The sequence below is a fragment of the Malaclemys terrapin genome, chromosome 17, assembly GCF_027887155.1.
Source record: "Malaclemys terrapin pileata isolate rMalTer1 chromosome 17, rMalTer1.hap1, whole genome shotgun sequence".
Lineage (NCBI taxonomy): Eukaryota > Metazoa > Chordata > Testudines > Emydidae > Malaclemys > Malaclemys terrapin.
In genome coordinates this window covers 18,996,857-19,017,345 of record NC_071521.1, presented here as the reverse complement: position 1 = coordinate 19,017,345, position 20,489 = coordinate 18,996,857, and the positions used below count along the sequence as shown (strand labels likewise).

The 20,489-nt window shown below is 46.6% G+C and overlaps 1 protein-coding gene across 1 annotated transcript in view; it reads left to right on the top strand.

Annotated features, from left to right (window-relative positions):
* CACNA1B (calcium voltage-gated channel subunit alpha1 B) overlaps positions 1-20,489 on the top strand; it is a 508,111-nt gene that overhangs the window by 188,500 nt on the left and 299,122 nt on the right. The window contains exons 4-5 of the mRNA XM_054007857.1: positions 7,926-8,017; positions 14,767-14,919. Coding sequence (XP_053863832.1) covers positions 7,926-8,017; positions 14,767-14,919 — 245 coding nt within the window. The remainder of the gene's footprint in view (positions 1-7,925; positions 8,018-14,766; positions 14,920-20,489) is intronic.

The window sequence follows — 20,489 nt, the reverse complement described above, 5'->3', positions numbered from 1 at the left end:
ATTGTAAATACTTTCCTTGAAAAGGTTAGGAAAAAAGCAAAAATATTTCTTTTTTTTCTACAGCTTCTGCTGATTTTTTTAAAAAAATAGGTTTTGATGAAAAACTATAAACCAGTTTGCAAAAACTGATTATATTTTTTGGCAGGGCGGAGGAGACCTTCCTAGAAAAATCGGAAAATGTTACAAGAAACGTTTTCATGAAATTGGTTTTGGAATGAAAAGATTTCAACCAGTCCTACATGTGATCAGTAATACCTTTATGCTCAGCTGTGTACCAACATACAATAAATGACAGTGCCTACTTTAGAGCTTACAGTCTAAATGGAGAAGACAAGGTGTAACTGGTGGATGAAACAAACAAGCAGGTCAGGGTAAGGGACAGAAGGTGACAAAAATAATTGACTAATGATGCACGTAGCCTCTCAGGTGCAGTAAGTGCAACTTACCATCTGCCTAGCTGCTGTCAGGTTTCGGTTCCCTGTATGTATTATGGCAGAGGTGAGTTCCAAGGAGGGCTAGGGTGGTGACTTTACAGATATGCATGAGACGCCTTTTCCAAGCAGAAGGGGCAACACGGGAGAAAGCGTGAAGGTGCTTGGGGTAGAAGCACCGAATGAGGCGTGCTGAAGCGTGAATAGATCCAATGAATGGTTCGTGAACCGCTTGGAGTCTGGAAATTCGTTATCCAAGCTAGTCCGCCAGTTCTTGTGAAGAACGGATACAACTGACAGCTGTCAGGCACGGCTTGCAAATGAGTCATAGACCAACACAGTGGCCTGCATGTGCCAAACACATACTATTCAACCAGCCGTAGCAGAAGAATTGTGGAACTCGGTGATATTGCCTTGATTTCAGTGTCAAAGCAGGAGATGGAGGTCTCTGGGGCCTAGATGACTTGGTATGGGTCTAGAAAATCTGGGTCCAAAACTTGGTTCTACTACTGTTTTGTTATAAGGTCTTGGGCAAGTCGCTATATTCCGTTTCCCCATACACAATATGGGGATAATACACGTACCTAACTTTGTAAAGAGATCTGAGACCAAGAAGAAAATGCTGCCTGGAGATTATTGGTATTTATTTGGATAGGTGTCACCACATGGGGCTATTACACATAATCTTAAAAGTTCTTTTTCTTATTGTGTGAGCAGCATAGAGTCTTTGAAAAACTGCTGTCTCGTTGATTAGGTTTGTGATGCAGTTTCTTCTGAGGGAAGCTGTTGCAAGCATCAAGAGAGCTGACTCTCTGCCTTAATCTCTCTACCTTGAGTCAATTCTTGAGCCAAAGGTCTCCCTGGGAATTGGATACTGGTGTCTGGGCCGCAGTCACTGAAAGAGGGGTTTTCCTACCCACCATTTCGGTTCACCTCTGTTCTAGGAGTGATATATATAGCACAAATAAACCAGTTATGTTAAAAAAAAATACCCAGCATCCACGCCACTGATTTCTCCTCTAACGAGAAACTGAGCTGCAAGGCCCTGACATCTGACAGCGCTCAGAAGAGGGGTGATGCTGTGGTTATTTTTCAATCTCAGTGGTTTCAGCTGCAGTTTGACATGACCCCCCGCCCCTCCACACACACACACTTCTAGACTGAAGCTGCTGAATTTCTCACGACTCTAGTTACAATTCTCACGTGGAGATCTCTTCTTAGTCCCCTCCATTGCAACTTATCTCATTATCAACGGCGCCCGGGGTTTAGGCTGAAAAAACACATGCCAAATCATCTGCAGTCTGGTGTTCCGCTAACCCTGAGCTTCAATGATTATTCTCTGCTGAAGCAGGACCCACAGTGTCATTTAAGCAGAGGCATTCACAGAATGCTCCTTATCTAGGATCATTATTCCTGGCACTTAACTCAGAAAGTCTCCCCGTGTTTAGTTCCCTCTTTCCTCTCCTCCATCCACCTTTGGAGAGAGGGCAGAAAGCTTTTGTCATCCGTTCCTCACGGGATCATATGGAAAAGATGAACTAAATCTGCTAAAAGGCTGCAAAGCCAGGATGAATGCAAGATAGCAGCAGCTCTGAAGAAGAAGGTTAGCTTTTTCCAGCCCTCCTCGCCTCGGGCTTTACAGATCCAGAGATTCAGTTTGAATACATTTTCTGGCCTTTTCTTGTGACTGTCTTTGATCAGCGTTTCAATAAGAAGATTCACGATCACGTCTCTGTGAAATCCCTGGCATCGGGTGACAATGTGTCTCTCACTGTACTAGTACAGTAAAAATACTGAGTTCCCTGGCAATGAAAGCAGACAATTATTTACCCTGAGTTTTTCCTTTTTCCCCTTTGCATCATTTTGTAACCAGAGGAATAAGCTTTTTTACCAGGGATCATTGGAACAGAAGACGTCACGTATTTCTCATAAACGGGCCTTGGCCTCTGAGGACAGAAATTGGCCAGAGAGCACTTTAATGGAGGGAGGTAAGATGGGAAGTTTTAGTTTAGCCAAGCAATGGTACAATGGGATAACACAGTGCAATGCTATTGGGCAGTGGGGGAATAAAGCACTACGTTTTTCATCTTTGGACACCTTTGTTACAAGCCTACGTTGGCTCACGAGAAAAGAGTTTTTGGTCTCTCACTCAGCCTGCTCACACAATTCACGATTAGACAGCGGAACTCACTGCAACAAGATGCTATTGCAGTCAAGAGTGTAGCAGGATTTTTGAAGCGCATTAGACGTTTATATGGATAATAAGAATATCCAGTATCAGAGGGGTAGCCGTGTTAGTCTGGATCTGTAAAAAGCAACAGAGAGTCCAGTGGCACCTTTAAGACTAACAGATGTATTGGAGCAAAAAAGCTTATGCTCCAATACATCTGTTAGTCTTAAAGGTGCCACGGGACTCTCTGTTGCTTTTTACAAGAATATCCAGGATTCAATAGGAAATATTTTAAAAATAAAGTAGTTTTGGAAGGAATGCAGATCTCGTGCTCAGGGCATAAGTCAACCTGTGGCTACTGGGGTTGGGAGGGAAGAGCTTTTCCTGGGGGAAGGTTGTCCCATCACTGCCTGGGTCTGTTGCATGTTCCTTTGAAGCAGCTGGTACTGGCAGGCCACTGTCGGACACTGGGTATTGGACTAGATGGACTGATATAATTGCGGATCCCAAGGATTTTTCTTGACTTGAGCAGTTCCTGATCTACTCAGGTAGTTCCAAAACGCTCCAATATCCTGCAGGAGTCGCAGTGAGGGGGAACGTGCAGCCCAGCACACAGCTATGGGGCTAAATCTGTTCCACACATGGCTCACAATAAAACGAGGTTTCTCTAGGGAAGGCAGAGTCTGTATCGTTTCAGCAAGACTTTGTGCTGCAGCTCCGTTGTCAGTCTCTAAACATCACACTTGAGTAAAAGTCCCTTCCTGGCACAACTGCTCAGCTTTCAGTCTCTTGTGCTTTCATAATCCCACTGGTTTCCCAGTCCTCCACAGAGTCCTCCAGCAGGGAAGTCAAGACCTACTATTTCTGAAGTAAAAAAACAAGCCGAAACCACCCACCCCAAACCTACAAATCATCAAGATGTCCTTATAACTCATCAAGAAGCATGAAAAGGTACAGCCCCAATTCCTTCCCTTGTTGCTAAGTCGCCTCTTAAAAACTTCTTTCCCACTATTTTTATTCTCACTGTCAATTTCCTCCTCCAGCTCTGGTTCTTCAGTTACTTGCTCTTTGTTCTCACTTGTTACGCGTGCAGACAGGAAAGCTTCCGCAGGATTTTCAAGTCATGCTTGTCATCTGGCTCGTTTGATCTCTCCCGTTCTCCCCCATTTTTATTAATCCTTCTTGCTCCTGCACAGCCCACAAAGGGTTCTGAGGGTTTACAGCTTGAGTTCAGGGAATGGGGGGAGGGGGGGGAGAAAGACAGCCCTTATGCGAATTTTATGAAGTTAGCAGAAGCCTTCAGTTAATTACATCCTTCCCTTCACTGGGGATTGGTATTATTCTCCATGTAGAACTGCAAAGAAGCACAGTGGCAGAATTGGCCATACAGGAGCTGTATATTATCATGCAATTATGTGGGAGAAATGGCATTCTTGCAGAATATTCGGAAAAGTGCCTTACAGGAATTGTATTGTCACACACTGGGGTAGGGCAGATGGTTATTAACTGCACAGGGTAGGCGAGTGGCTGAGATCCTTGACTAAAGGGGGTGCAGGAAGCGGGGGTAGCCGTAAACCAGGGAGTTTTTATTCACTTCAGACCTCTTAAGAACACATCAGGGGAGTGAAGAGGCGCCTCTGAGCAGCGAGGCAGCCGGCGCTGTCACTGGGGCACTCACTGGTGCCGTGGGACTAATTGACTCTCTCCTGCGTTCACTCCCAGTCTCTCTCCAACAAGTTTGAAAGCAAACGGTGAGAGCACAAGGGCTCCTCCTCTCAGCCTGTGGCAGACAGGAAAGGGCCTGGGTCAGGACGACGTGAATCCACGTGAAAGCCACTGGAGGCCACGAGCACCTTCGGCAGGCACAGCCAAGGCAGACGGTTAAGGCTTGAAGTGTATGGCACTGCCAGGCTGTAAAGGTTTGACACATGAGCACTGGCATGGTGGGGAAGGAGAATGACAGTGTGAGCATGAAAGCTTCAAATTCAATGCCTCCGAATGCGATAGCTATTGGCTTAAATAAGGGGTAGGCAACCTATGGCACGCGAGCTGATTTTCAGTGGCACTCACGCTGCCCGGGTCCTGGCCACCGGTCCAGGGGGCTTTGCATTTTAATTTAATTTTAAATGAAGCTTCTTAAACATTTTAAAAACCTTATTTATGTTACATACAACAATAGTTTAGTTATATATTATAGACTTATAGAAAGACACCTAAAAACGTTAATGTATGCACGCGAAACCTTAAATAAGAGTGAATAAATGAAGACGCGGCACACCACTTCTGAAAGGTTGCCGACCCCTGGTTTAAATGATCTTCAGTAGCTTGGGCTCGGATGACAGTCACTCACAATATGTTCTCGTTCTTTTTGGGTCGCTCCAGTTCGTTGGGAAGATGTAGGGCTAGTCATAGGGGCTAGAGACCGCTGTAACATGGGTTGGTGCCCCCAGCTCACTTCATTCAGCCCCTGCTATGCCTGGACGGGGCTCTCACCCTGCTGTGCCCAGGCACTCAGATCCTGACTTTAGCACCTGCTCCTTCAGTCCCAGGCTCCCCAATGTATTGCATGCCGGGGCAACACTGAAAACTTCTGCAGGCATAGCTTTGTCTAGCAGGAGCGTGATTTTGTTGGCGTCGCTGTGCCAGCAAAAGCCCCACTGTAGGCAGCGACACAGCAGAAAAGTCCTTGTGTTGGTAATAGCTTATTTCATTTGGGGAACTTGCATAAGCTATGCTGACAACAGCACTCTTTTGCCTGTGTCAGCTGCATCTACACTAGGCGGGTTTGCTGATCTACCCATACCAGCAACCCCTTTCTGGTGTAGACAAGGCCCCAGTCCTGTCTGCCAAACCCTTGATTATTCCTGTCCCAGGCTTTTGTATAGCTCTCCCCTGACCTAAAGCATCCACTATGCTATTACAACCGCTGGAATCTCTCACAGCTTTGGTGATACATCTTAATGCTACTTGTGACAACCTCTGCTAGCCAAGACCTTTGGAGAGAGTGTAAATTGTGCTGACTTGCTTAGCGGGTTTGTGATCTGGGCCCGTGTTCAGGGATGGACTAAAATGAGCCTCACTTTCAACAGAATCATAGACGGATGATGGAAGTAACATCTTGGGCTTGTCTCATCAACGCTTTGGTTGCATAGGAACCTCTCCTGCTTGAGCCTAGCTTTGAGGCCTATGTAGATCACTAGGCAGAGAGTTGTATTGTCAAGAATTTCCCCCCCTTAATTGCTCTCCTAAGGCAGGATTTGAACCCAGCTCTCCAGTGGCAAAGGGCAGTGCATGAACACATCTGCATGATGTTGGGCCAGACTGCTTTACTGACCTCTGTGCACGAGGATATTTTTTCCGTCTGGGAAGAAGACAATGACGGAAGTGATGGCTGCATGGGCAGGAAGCAAGAATGGCTAAAAATGGCTGGGCCTGGGTAACATTGAGTCTTGCAGACTCCATTGGCAGGGCTAGTTCATCCGCACCTTCCTTTTGTTCCCTCTGTTAAAGTAGCCTCACAACAATCCTATCAAAATTAACGGATGTTGCTTACAATGACTTTAAAGGGAGCACTCAAGAGGGAGTTGGTGAGGTGCTTTTCCTTTCTGCGCTGTTTTCTTCAGTGGACGTGTGTTACAGGGGATCTTCCTTCCCCAGATCTTAACATTTTCGTTGTTGAAACACCAAAGGAAGAGCTGCAATAATTACTCTTGTCATTGAGGGGGCATTGAGTGTCTAAGTTGGCTGGCAACCAGGGGTTCCAATTTCCTTGCTCAGGGAAGATTGCATTCCTGATGCCTTTTGGATCCTTTGCCCTCTTTTCTTCTCTTGGTGCTGGAGTGAAATGTGGTGCACTCAGGACAGCTTGAAACTGTGATGCCTTTTCGTTGTCTGTGTATGATGCCCTTTAGTGTCTATGAACTGTCTGCCTGCCAAGATGGCAGCCATTTTGTTCTCAGGGTTATTGCAGACTGTTACAGGGTAGATGCTCACACCATGCTCTTTCAGGGAGACTTTACTTTTTTTTTCTTGTTGATTTCCTTTCTCTAAAGTAGGGTGTTTTGGACCAAACTTACATTTACACATGCATAGAGTAAACACACACAACAGGAACTGCTTTAGTTCAAAGAAACCATCAGCATTATGGAGTCTCTAATAAAGCGTCTCACACTATAGCCTTGTTAGGCGATAATTTATGGTGTGACAGAGGGATGTGTTCCCCTATCATCTCACTGGAAATGGAAGAAGGTGCCATCTTTCTTTACTTGGAGGCTGGCCAACTGCCCCATTCCCCCATGAGACCTTGGGTAGGAAAAGGGGGGAAAATGAAATTTTCTTGGACTATTTTCTCCCCTCCCTGAATTTTGAAATTCAATTGAAAGTTCAGAATTTGAAAAATTTCAACCAACTCTATAGTTGGTTCCATCTGGAGTTGGTGCAGTAGGTAGAGATAGAGACCCACAGCCGAAGATGTAATTGACCTGCAGATTTCTGGACACCGGGGGCCAGTTTTCAAAAGAGCCCTATTAGATGCACATTTCATACTAGGTGCACAATAGGAGCTGAGCTCTTGAAAATATGACCCCAACTGTGAGGACTGAGCAAATTTCAAAATGTCATCAACATTCTGAATTTGGAGGGGTTTTTTGGTGGGATGGGGAGTGGGTGAGAAAAGTTAGATTTTTTTTTCGTAATTCCTCTAACCTCCTGATTTTCGGACCAATTATAGAGGTGGCTGAAATTTTTCATACTTGGAATTTTTCAAAATTCAAGGTTGTGTGTTGTGTGAATTCCTCCCCACACCCAGGATCTTGTGGGGTGACTCCGCAATCTCCAGAAGGCTAAGTTAATAATTTTGAACTCTTGTAACTGAAGGGGTAAAATTGTTCAAGATTAAATGGAAAACATCAAAACCAGATAAAACAAAAAGTAAAAACCATTTTTTTTTTAAAAAGCAAAGCTTGCATTATATAAATGCACTGGTACTTGTGTGTGTGTGTGTGTGTGTGTGTGTGTGTGTGTGTACATGGGACACTCCTCTCTAGTGGATGGAATCAGAACTGCTCAACTGTGTCTCATAGGCTCTATATTGCAGAGAGCTAATGGAGATTTTCCTTTAACTCGAGTAGTAGGGATATGTGACTCAGGGGCATTGTATGTTTTTACTGGCTACTGAATGCAGTGTAATGACCACCATAAAGTCCTAGGTGGCCTGAATTTGTTATCATGCTTCATTTATTTGTATTTTGGAAAACTTACATTTAATTCAATTTCTCTCTCTTTCTCACCTTTCCCCACACCTGCCCCTTTTTGTCTTAAATCAGGATTCTAGCCACCGCTGGGACTGATTTTGACCTACGAACCCTGCGAGCCGTTCGGGTATTGAGACCTTTGAAGTTGGTGTCAGGAATCCCAAGTAAGTGTAACGAGAATCATTGCAACATCATTAAAAAGTGACAGAGGGTCCTGTGGCACCTTTGAGACTAACAGAAGTACTGGGAGCATAAGCTTTCGTGGGTCAGAACCTCACTTCTTCAGATGCAAGTAATGGAAATCTCCAGAGGCAGGTATATATCAGTGTGGAGATAACGAGGTTAGTTCAATCAGGGAGGGTGAGGTGCTCTGCTAGCAGTTGAGGTGTGAACACCAAGGGAGGAGAAACTGTTTCTGTAGTTGGATAGCCATTCACAGTCTTTGTTTAATCCTGATCTGATGGTGTCAAATTTGCAGATGAACTGAAGCTCAGCAGTTTCTCTTTGGAGTCTGGTCCTGAAGTTTTTTACTTCTGGTCCTGAAGTTTGATACACAGATACCCTCCCACCAACAACACAGGAAGAAGAACTCCACATGGACTCCTCCTGAGGGTCGAAATGACAGTCTGGACCTATACATAGAATGCTTCCGCCGACGTGCACAGGCAGAAATTGTGGAAAAACAACATCGCTTGCCTCATAACCTAAGTCGTGCAGAACGCAATGCCATCCACAGCCTCAGAAACCACCCTGACATTATCATCAAAGAGGCTGATAAAGGAGGTGCTGTTGTCATCATGAACAGGTCTGACTACCAGAAGGAGGCTGCCAGACAACTCTCCAATACCAAATTCTACAGGCCGCTTTCCTCAGATCCCACTGAGGAATACACTAAGAAACTGCACCATCTACTCAGGACACTCCCTACACTAACACAGGAACAAATCAACATACCCTTAGAGCCCCGACCGAGGTTATTCTATCTACTACCTAAGATCCACAAACCTGGAAATCCTGGACGCCCCATCATCTCGGGCATTGGCACTCTCACTGAAGGACTGTCTGGATATGTGGACTCCCTACTCAGACCCTACGCCACCAGCACTCCCAGCTATCTCCGTGACACCACAGATTTCCTGAGAAAACTACAATGCATTGGTGACCTCCCAGAAAACACCATGCTAGCCACCATGGATGTAGAGGCTCTCTACACAAACATCCCACATACAGATGGAATACAAGCTGTCAGGAACGGTATCCCTGATGATGACACAGCACAACTTATTGCTGAGCTCTGTGACTTTATCCTCACGCACAATTATTTCAAATTTGGTGACAATATATACCTCCAGACCAGTGGCACCGCTATGGGCACCCGCATGGCCCCACAATATGCCAACATTTTTATGGCTGACCTGGAACAACGCTTCCTCAGCTCTCGTCCACTCATGCCCCTTCTCTACCTACGCTATATTGATGACATCTTCATCATCTGGACCCATGGGAAGGAGGCCCTGGAAGAATTCCACCATGCTTTCAACAGCTTCCACCCCACCATCAACCTCAGCCTGGACCAATCTACACGGGAGGTCCACTTCCTGGACACCACCGTACAAATAAGCGATGGCCACATTAACACCACCCTATACCGAAAACCCACCGACCGCTACGCCTACCTTCATGCCTCCAGCTTCCACCCCGGTCACACCACACGATCCATCGTCTACAGCCAAGCACTGAGGTACAATCGCATCTGCTCCAACCCCTCAGACAGAGACCAACACCTACAAGATCTTCACCAAGCATTCTCAAAACTACGATACCCACACAAGGAAATAAAGAAACAAATCAACAGAGCCAGACGTGTACCCAGAAGACTCCTGCTACAAGACAGGCCCAGAAGAGAAACCAACAGAACTCCACTGGCCATCACCTACAGTCCTCAGCTTAAACCTCTCCAATGCATCATCAGTGATCTACAACCCATCCTGGACAATGATCCCTCACTTTCACAGACCTTGGGAGGCAGGCCAGTCCTCGCCCACAGACAACCTGCCAACCTTAAGCATATTCTCACCAGCAACCACGCATCGCACCATAACAACTCTAACTCAGGAACCAACCCATGCAACAAACCTCGATGCCAACTCTGCCCACATATCTACACCAGCAACACCATCACTGGCCCTAACCAGATCAGCTACAACATCACCGGCTCATTCACCTGCACGTCCACCAATGTTATATATGCCATCATATGCCAGCAATGCTCCTCTGCTATGTACATTGGCCAAACTGGACAGTCACTACGCAAGAGGATAAATGGACACAAGTCAGATATCAGGAATGGCAATGTACAAAAACCTGTAGGAGAACACTTCAACCTCCCTGGCCACACAATAGCAGATGTTAAGGTAGCCATCTTACAGCAAAAAAACTTCAGGACCAGACTCCAAAGAGAAACTGCTGAGCTTCAGTTCATCTGCAAATTTGACACCATCAGATCAGGATTAAACAAAGACTGTGAATGGCTATCCAACTACAGAAACAGTTTCTCCTCCCTTGGTGTTCACACCTCAACTGCTAGCAGAGCACCTCACCCTCCCTGATTGAACTAACCTCGTTATCTCCACACTGATATATACCTGCCTCTGGAGATTTCCATTACTTGCATCTGAAGAAGTGAGGTTCTGACCCACGAAAGCTTATGCTCCCAGTACTTCTGTTAGTCTCAAAGGTGCCACAGGACCCTCTGTCGCTTTTTACAGATTCAGACTAACACGGCTACCCCTCTGATACTTGCAACATCATTGTCGTTGTCAGTGAGGCCCTCTGGCCGTTAGGGTCTGTGTCCTCTGGACTATATAGTCTTCTCCCTGCTTCCTATCGCACTGGGATGCCCTGACTTTCCATGCCTGGGACCTGATTTTCCATTGCTCTGTGTCGTGCGTCAGCATTTACACCTATGCAAAGGGAGTGCAAAGTGCTACCACATTAGGCCCCAGGGTTGGAACATCACAGATTTGGTGCTTGAGATTTCTTCACTCTGGGGCTTGATCTGTACTCCAAGCACTGCCAGATGCCAAGTTTGCCAACCTTCTGGCCCCCCAGTGCTAGAATTCCCAAGGGAGATCTTTAGCTGGAGCTAAGTCAGTTAACACCAAATATGGGTCTGCCCTCCCATGATACTCAGGCCTGTAAGTAACACCAGGTAAGGGCAAGGCGGATAAAGGGACAGTCTCTATAATCAGGTTTTCACCATAGGGAACTTGATACTTTGTTAGTTTGAAGGGCCCAGATGCTCTGGTGAGGGGCACTGTAGAAATACAGGGGACTCTTAGTGATATCTGTTCATTTGTCCCTTGCTGAATTTGGAACGGAAGCATTTTCCATGCAGCATGAAGCAGTGAGAGGAAATTGTTTCCCTTTTAAATGGGATGCACTCACATGAAGCTCAGCTCTTCATCTTGATTAACTCATTAGCTTCCTTCTCCTCCTCTCAAACAGCAGCCTGGAGTTTCAGCTCTGCTCCAGAGACGGTTTCTTGCAGCCAGAACACCAGGGGCTGTGCAGAGCTGATGAGGAATGCGTTTCCCTGCCTGGAAATTTGAGACAGCAGTGTCCTTTTGGGAGCACAGATTACATAGGCATTTCCCATCCAGAAGGAAAGGGCTTGTGACAAGCTGGCCTTTATTTCTTAATCTGTATTTGAAATTAATTTGAAACAAAGACTGTGAATGGCTAGCCAACTACAAAAGCAGTTTCTCCTCCCTTGGTGTTCACACCTCAACTGCTAGAAGAGGGCCTCATCCCCCCTGATTGAACTAACCTTGTTATCTCTAGCCTGACTCACTCTTGCTTGCATATTTGTACCTGCCTCTGGAAATTTCCACTACATGCATCTGACGAGGTGGGTATTCACCCACGAAGGCTCATGCTCCAATACGTCTATTAGTCTATAAGGTGCCACAGGACTCTTTGCTGCTTTTATTTGAAATTAATAGTCATAGTGAAATGCCCTTGATCTGTTAAGCACCAATCAACAAGTGCTTTTTGAGCGTGCAAGGCCATGTAAATAGACAGGATAAAGCATTGGAGAGGAAACTAAACTGAAATGACTTGTCTAAGATCGCCTGATAAATCAGAGCTGAGACTGGAACTCACATCTCCTACATCCCAGTCTAGGGCTTTATCCACTAGGCCATTGACTGACCCGTCTTCCCAGCCCACTCTTGAGGTGCTTTGACAGTGCGGGGAAGGATTGTCCTGCCATTGCCCATGCTGTGTGTGGATGAAGAGCAGCTTCCACTCCCCAGGGCTGTAAATCCGGCACCTTTCTCTAGCATGAAATTCATATGAAAAACCAAAGCAAGTTGAATAAAATAACCATGATCCCATATAGGAACTGCAGAGAGGGTGAGATCACAGATACGAGAGTTTCTTAAAGGAGAACAACTCACCTCTCCATTTCATAAAGGCATCCTTGAGCAGAGAGATCAGCACGAGGAGTATGCACCACATAAGTCCAGCGTACGCCTTCTTCTGAGAGTGTGAGTGGGACTTCCGTGGCACAGAGGCTGTGTGCTGGCTGGCTGCATAGGGGCGAATTTCACCTCACTATCACCACAACATTACACCCTTCCGTGGAACACACTAGAGCCCCAGCCAACTTTCTAAACCTGATTATCTGGTGGGAGAGAATCTTTTGATTCTCCTATTTTGATACGTACATACGAGAAAACAGCCACGTTTTGTTTCAGGGGCACTTATGCCTTATGAAAGCCGACATTCAACTTAATCCAGCCAGCCACAACTCTTCCGCCCCTTGAGCAGAGTCATAACCGTAGATCGGGGTGGCCAACCTGTGGCTCCGGAGCTACATGCGGCTCTTCCGAAGTTAATAGGCACCGACTCCAGGGCTGGAGCCACAGGTGCCAACTTTCCAGTGTGCCAGGGGGGTGCTCACTGCTCAACCCCTGGCCCTGCCACCCCTTCCCGCCCCCACCCCTGAGCCTGCCGTGCCCTCGCTCCTCCCCCCCCTCCTGCACACTACGAAACAGCTGATCGGGAGGGAAGGGGAGGCGCTGATTGGCGGGGCTGCTAGTGGGTGGGAGGCACTGGGAGCTGATGGGGGGCTGCTGACATATTACTGTGGCTCTTTGGCAATGTACATTGGTAAATTCTGGCTCCTTCTCAGGCTCAGGTTGGCCACCCCGCCATAGATTTAAGACATAGTATAGCTCTGCTATACAATTTAAAGGCTGCTTTGGCACCTGAGAGCTTTATAATCCTTCCCCCCTGCAATACACACACAGTCCTTAGATGTGCCGAATGCTGTCCTAATATGCTCTCTCCATGTGTCTGTATTTTTTCCCAGCCCAGATGAGTGTTTTTCTGTGCACTTCTGGGTTGACCTCACTTAAGTTTTACAAGGCAGTGGGACAAAGATGATCCTTTATTCCCATTGCTCCAGTGTGGGCCCCACAGCCAAGGTAGCTTTAAACAGGTGATTAACAGGGCATTGCTTTCCTTATGCATAAAATTATCTGACAGCTTTATCTCTTTGGCTTCTCCTCTTTTCTCCCCTGTTTTAATTGAAACTGAATTTGAGTGCTGGTGAAAAGGCCCAAGATTGGAAGCCCCAGAGATTGCAGGCCTCTGGTTAGCCACAAGATGGCTATGCTAAATGTAAAAAGCAACAGAGGGTCCTGTGGCACCTTTAAGACTAACAGAAGTATTGGAGCATAAGCTTTTGTGGGTGAATGCCCACTTCATCAGTCTTGCGTCTGACGAAGTGGGCATTCACCCACGAAAGCTTATGCTCCAATACTTCTGTTAGTCTTAAAGGTGCCACAGGACCCTCTGTTGCTTTTTACAGATTCAGACTAACACGGCTACCCCTCTGATACTAAATGTAGTGACACCACTGCCTTTTTGTTTATAAATGGGTCTCACTTAAAGCAGGGCAAAATTTTTCCAACTAATCATTTAGTCACTGAAAAATGCACTTGGGGTTGACTGAAATGATTTGCAAATCTGCGTGGAGTTTGCCGAATCGTTTCAACCAAACTGAAAAAGTCTACGTATGTCGGTAACGTCGATAATGTTTCATTTGGCCCCGCAAAAATTCTGTTTTGATTTTTCAGGCTTTTGTCAGAAGCAAAGGAAAGGAGTCCTAAAAATGACAGGGGAGGGGAGGAGGCGGTGATGATGTTGGCTCCCTTTATAAGCTTTAGCCCCCAGGTTAGGGCATTCAGTGGGGATGTGGGAGACGCAGGTTCAATTCCCCTCTCTACCTGATGTAGAGTAGGCATTTAAACTTGCACACTTGGAAATGGGATATTCTGGTATTGGGCTTTCTCAAACTCCCCTCTTGAAGCTGTTCCACTTTTTATCAATAATTATAGTCTCTGGAGTAGGGCCTTGAAGTTGTGTCTCCCATCTCCCCAGCGAGTGTGCTAACTACCAGGCTGTAAAGCATTCTCGCTTTTCCCCACCTGGCCAAGTGACTGTGACTTACCACGATGCTCTCTCTGACCCACTGACTCCTTGGCCTCTGTGGGACATGAGAGTGCTAAATTCACGCCAATTGTGTCAGTAGTTTTTTTGGTATTTGGACCCATGCTCTGGGCACTGGCTTGAGACCACCATCACGTTTCACATGAGTCACTGAACAGCTTTTAGGACCTGGCCTGGCTCCCACTGATGCTAATTGGAAGATTTTGATGGGATCTGGTTTGGAGCCTTAATCCTTACTGAGCAGGGAGAGCTTTGAATCAATGACCTAGAAGAAAGAGGCATTGCAGGACATTGCCAATCCAGAGCATTTTATTAAAAATCCAAACTCCTCTGCCCTCCAAAAAACCCTTTTTTCTCCAGTCACTGACTACAATAATTTCCTTGCTTCCTACAGGTTTGCAGGTTGTCCTCAAGTCCATCATGAAGGCCATGGTGCCCTTGCTCCAGATTGGGCTGCTTCTCTTCTTTGCTATCGTGATGTTCGCCATCATTGGGCTGGAGTTCTACATGGGGAAGTTTCATAAAACCTGCTTCTCGAACGAAACAGGTGAGATTGAGCTGCTGCTGTTCCCTCAGTAAGTCAGCAGGGCACACATTATCCGTTTGAGGGCCTAGTGTTGTCTCTCAGGGAAGTGACCTGCGTAAGAAAGGTTAAATTCCACAGCGTTTTTTGTGATGAGACTTAAAGCCAAAGTCCAAGAGCTTGTCTAGTGATGACCTCTTGACCCAGAGGTAGCCTGGCAAAATTCCAGCTGGCATAATTACCTTCTGTCTCCCTTATTCACCCTGCAGTTTGACTTGGATGTAGTGGGCCCAGTTTTCTGCTGCTATAAGTCCGTGCAGCTTCACTGGCCCAGTACTCTTCACTTCCTGTCCTAAACTATTGTGTACTGAGCCTGTTTCTGTTTTTTCCAGGCTAATTTGTGGGTATCATTTGATTAATACGATTTCCAGTTTTTGTCTCTACGTTCATTCAGTCTTCTTCAATTTCTCTTTTCCGTTCAAGTTAGTTTTCTGATTCTTATTTTCCTTTGTGTTTTCTGGCTTTCTTCTAGCTGATTACACCACAGCCTTCTATATTAGACTCCTTTCTCCCTCCTGCTCTGTTTTCGTTTTTCCCCTTCCACTCCTTCTCTCCCTCCCGGCCCACCTTCTCTCAGTGCCGCAGAACACTTGGGTGTACACATGCACACTGGCAACCAGATAGATTCTCCTCTCATTTCCAGCACTGTAGCTCCATTGGATGGATTTACTCCCAGTTTACACCAGCGTGTGTAAGAGGCAGCTCAGGCCCTGTGTGTGTGTGTGTGTGTGTGTGTGTGACTTTTGCATTGTAACTGGCAACCAGGCACTCATGGCGCTGGCTGGATGCAGTGACTTTTGATTTCAAGATGATTGGGGTTCTGATGTGCAGCTGTTTATTTGTGAGATCTCTAGAGGTTGCTGGGATAAGAGACAACACCGTAGGATGAAGCGTGGGTTGGGACAGATGGCGAGCAGCAGGGAAGTCAGAGAGAGAGACAAATGAAAATTCTGGGAGGAGGACACGGGGTGAAGGACTTCACAGAGAGGGGAGTCAGAACTGGATGGAGCTTTGAGAAGGGCAGGCTGAGGGTGTGACCGTGAAGATGAGTGGGAGGGACAGTCCAGAGCTGGTGAGAAAGAGGAACTGGAAGGCCACTAACTAAGACTGGCCATCGATGTGATGGCTGACGTCCCTGTGAATGAGGAGAGATGGGCAGATGGAAAAATCAGTCAGAGAGGAAGAAAAGTCCAGAGGGATGGTTCCGAACCCGGCTGAGGGAGAGACGAAGGAGGGAGTAGAGTGCGAGCAGGCCAAAGCTGAGAAGGAGGGGGAAGAATGAGGGGCTATAGCAGATGAGAGGAAGGAGGAATCTATGGCATGACCACAGTCTTCCAGGTGGGGCGTGTAGGAAACAGAGAAGGAAGTGGCTACGGAAGCACTTGCGTGGGATTTGGGAAGAGTGTGAAAAGGCTGCTGGAGCATGGCCGGGGATGTTTAAGTACCAGTGTCTTGTAAGGGCGACATGGCTGGGCCCTTAGGATGCTCTGTTACAGAGTGTACAGTCTGCATAGCATACCCCATGTCCGGGCGGAGTGCTCACAGCTAGCACTGTGAAAATCCTGGGGATCGGTCCTGCTTTGAGCAGGGGGTGGGACTAGATGACCTCCTGAGGTCCCTTCCAACCTTGATAGTCTATGATTCTAAGTGTCTACACGCTGACCCCTCCCATCTGCTGCACTGACTCCATAGTCAGCCCTGCCGTTACACGCAGTCCGATCAGCAATGCAGCACCTGTGGTTAGAGAGAGAGAACGCCCTCACAGCATGTTAATAAAAGGCCAGATAAAGGATAAGGATAAAACCTGGCAATTGCCATAAGAAACGTTGCGGCCTGGAAATGGGAAATTGGACCCTGCAGTGAAAATGACATGTGTCTACCTGCCACTGTGTAATAAACCCCAGAAAATAGAGGAGTAGGGCCTGGACACCCAGAGACCCTTAACTAAGGGCAGGTGCAACATCAGAATAGCTGCTTGAGGTGCAATTTAACTGTAAAAAATGCAGAACGTGTTCTTCTCCCCTCCTCTCCTCTCCCCCGCCCCTCCGGTCAGTTTTTAATCTTTTCATTAACATGGTGCCCAGTTGTATTAGGTGGTGTGGAATCACACAGGGAAAGAGTTCCTACCCCAAGGAGCTTGCAAGCTAAAAAACCTTTTCAGTGATTATCATTAAGCATCTGTTGCATTTATTTATTTAGATTTATACGAACCATAATAAAAGAGTGTCCCAGCCAATGCTCTGGGAGGCCCTTGGCAATTCTGTAAAAACTCTGTTACAATAGTATCTTAAATTGACACAGGGCTTTGCAAACCCAGAGTGAGATACTTTTCTTGTGTAAGGTAAGCGAAACCTGGCACAATGATCCAGGTAAGGGGGTTTGCAGAGAGCTGACTCCAGAGGAAAGCAAGAAGATTGCTGGAAGAAATGGATTTTAAGAAAGGATTTGTAGGAGGGGAAGAGAGCTGTTTAAATGAACAGCTCTTGAGGGGGGGGGGAAGGGGCTGCCTGTCTTTTTGTTCTGTGTTTGTACAACAGCCCAATGGGGTTCTGGTCCAGGACTGGGGCTCAGAGATGCTACCACAATTCAAATGGGTAATAACAATATTGCTGGCCAGGGAGTGGAAGATCTTTCCCAAGCGGAGATGGCTGTGTAAGCAGTTATATAGAGCTTTGCTTTTTCAAAGAGCTTTACGGCTATTAGTTAAATGATCCTTACAACCCTGCCCCAAGTGAGCTGGGTAGCTATTTAAATAGGTTTAAAAAGGCTGCCTGGCCATTGAATGATGTGGGGCTTTCAGCTCTGTTCTGGGCTCAGAAATAACTTCCATTGAACACACGCACAAGGCCTCTGAGCAGCAGCATGGGAGGCAGTGTTCCCTAGTGGTTAGAGCACCGGGCTGGGACTCAGGAGACACGATTTCTATTCCCTGCTCTGTCAGTGTGTGACTGGCTGACCTCGGGCAAATCACTTCCCTTTGTGTCTGTTTCCCCATCTGTAAAATGGGAGTAATGATACTGACCTTCTGGGTAAGGTGCTTTGAGATCTCCTGATGAGAAGCGCTAGATAACAGCTAGGATTGTTCCTATTTTACCCCCATTTTCTAGCTGGAGGAATAGAGGCACAGAGAAGGGAAGTAACTTGCCCAAGCTCACCCTGCAGCTCACGTGATAGAAATGGGGATGAGGTTTCAGGGGCTGGTTTCTCCATTCCCTTGTGCCATGTGGAGTCATTTATGCCAGTGCAAACGGAGCGTGAAAAGCTCCTGAATCCACCTGGGAATGACTGGCGTGCAAGTGACAGCGTGGGGTCAGGGCAGCGGACAATCTGGTCCTAGCTCTCCAGGGTGATTGAGGGGATGCAATTGGGGAGATGTTTGTTTGAGATGATAGACGATTGCAAGGATATGGGAGCAGAGACACAGGTGGGAGTCAGACTGTTTGGGGCCTCGCAGGTGAGGAGGATGATTTGATGTGGTAGTGAGACAGCCGTCGTCTGGACTGACGGACTGGGGCTTGAACTGGGGACCTCCAGAGTGGAAATCATGAGTGGCTAAAGAGCCAACACTCCCTAAGGGGGAGCTGTAACAACTCACATCCTAGGTGAATCGGACTAGAGGGAGACCTGTAACACGTCTACACTGGTGGGTTACACTAGGAGACTGCCAACGAGTGAGTGTGAGGAGGGGAGAGCCCTGGATAAAGAAGATGGCTAGAGTGGTGGTGTTTTGCGGTAGACCGGAGGTGGGGAGAGGTGAGAACCAGGGGTCCCAGGGAACAGAAGGTTCAAGTGATCAGGTGTTGGTCTAAGCATCGCGTAATACTTTTCTTTATGCCCTTGGCAAAGCACCACTTAGAATTCTCAGCCTTTTCCTCACTGACATGACGGGTTCGGTGGGTGGGGCAAAGGAGGGAAAGTGTTAGGTAGTTGCTGGGTTTTTTCCCGTTTTATGTTTGTAGCTTCTTTTAAAAAAAAAAAGCCACAGTCCCATTCATGGTCACTTGGGAGCCATCTTGGTGGACAACATCACAATGATGTTATGACTGACAGATCTCTAGGCCAAGCGGAAGGCTGAGCCCTGTTTGTGGCATGTGATGTAACATACCCATCTTAGCACTGCTCTTGGAGTAGCACTCAAGTATGGAACTGGGAGCCCAGCCAGAAGCGTGTGAGTACCATACATCATGGCATCTGGCATCTCGACAGGAGGGAAGCAGGGCCAGCTCCAGAATGAAGGTTATGACCTCCTTAAAGCCTCCACCTTACCAGCATATGAAGGAGTCGCTGTTAAAGGGCACCACGCAGCTCTCTGCGCTGTGGTTAATGTGTTCATCTACAGATGAATTACAGAAATTGATTCTACCCAGTTCTCTCTCCTCCCCTCCTCGCTGCATTTCTGAAAAGGCAGCGGGCGAGGTTTCCTGGATCTGGAATCCCTCGTGTGCAGGGAAAGCAAAGCATCCCGCTAATCTAATCAACCCAGCCTTTTAAACCTAAATGCCTAATCTCAGAAGAGGTGCATTAACAAGCTCAGGTCCATTTGCTCTGAGCATTGACTTCAGGGTGGAAATATGAACCTCCTCAAGGAGCTGCATCCCTGCAACAGTAGTCGGTCTGGGGATCTGGGGAGTTAGGGGGATTCAGGCCTGGCCTTGTTCCCAGTCCCCAAATGAAACAGTCACTTGGGATTCTTATGGAAACCAAGAAGCAAAGAGCAGTAATTCAGAAAGCCGGTGAGCTCATGGGATATGAATGGAAATGTCATGGCTCACATCGACACAGCTTTAGTAATATGGCACAATGGGCTGTTCTGAGTTTATGGAAAAGACACTTTTTGTTTTGGTGAAAACCAGGCAAAAGTCTAAGATAGACTCACACATTAGTGTGCGATTTTCACTGAATATGTGATATATTTTCCACTCTCCATAATCTTCCATGCACTCATGTGTTGCTGACACAGAGAATTCTTTTATGCACACCCATTTGCACATATTCTCATTCATCATTTCCTGCTTACCAGACTCCAGAAGTTATGGCTACAAAATTGTGTTGAGATAGGAAGGCACCACACCCGTTTCTGAATTTTCCTTTGGATGCCTACCTAGTCCTTTGAAACATGCACTAGAGATTATGGGCCAATTCTGCATTGTTACACCAGTGTAAAAATCCAGAATAATCCCACTGAAAGCAATCATGTTATCCTGGATTTATAACTGAGATCAGACTGGGAACTCTTTGGGGTCTCTCCTTTTGAGTTTGTGTAGACTAGAGGTTTGTTTTAACTTGAGTTAATTGATTGATTGTTAACTTGAGTTGCTAAAAGACTAATCTAGATGTGACCCAAACAGTTGTTCTGTGATGCAAACCTTTGTGGTTTAGTTGTATCCTGGGACAAACCTTGGTGGCATGGATTTAAAAACAGGTTAGCATTTAAAAACTTGAGTTAACTAGTATTCAGTTACAAGAACTCTAGACTTGAGCTGGGTGAAAATATTTCTTGTGATCCCTTTTTTCACCAAACAATGCAGATTCAG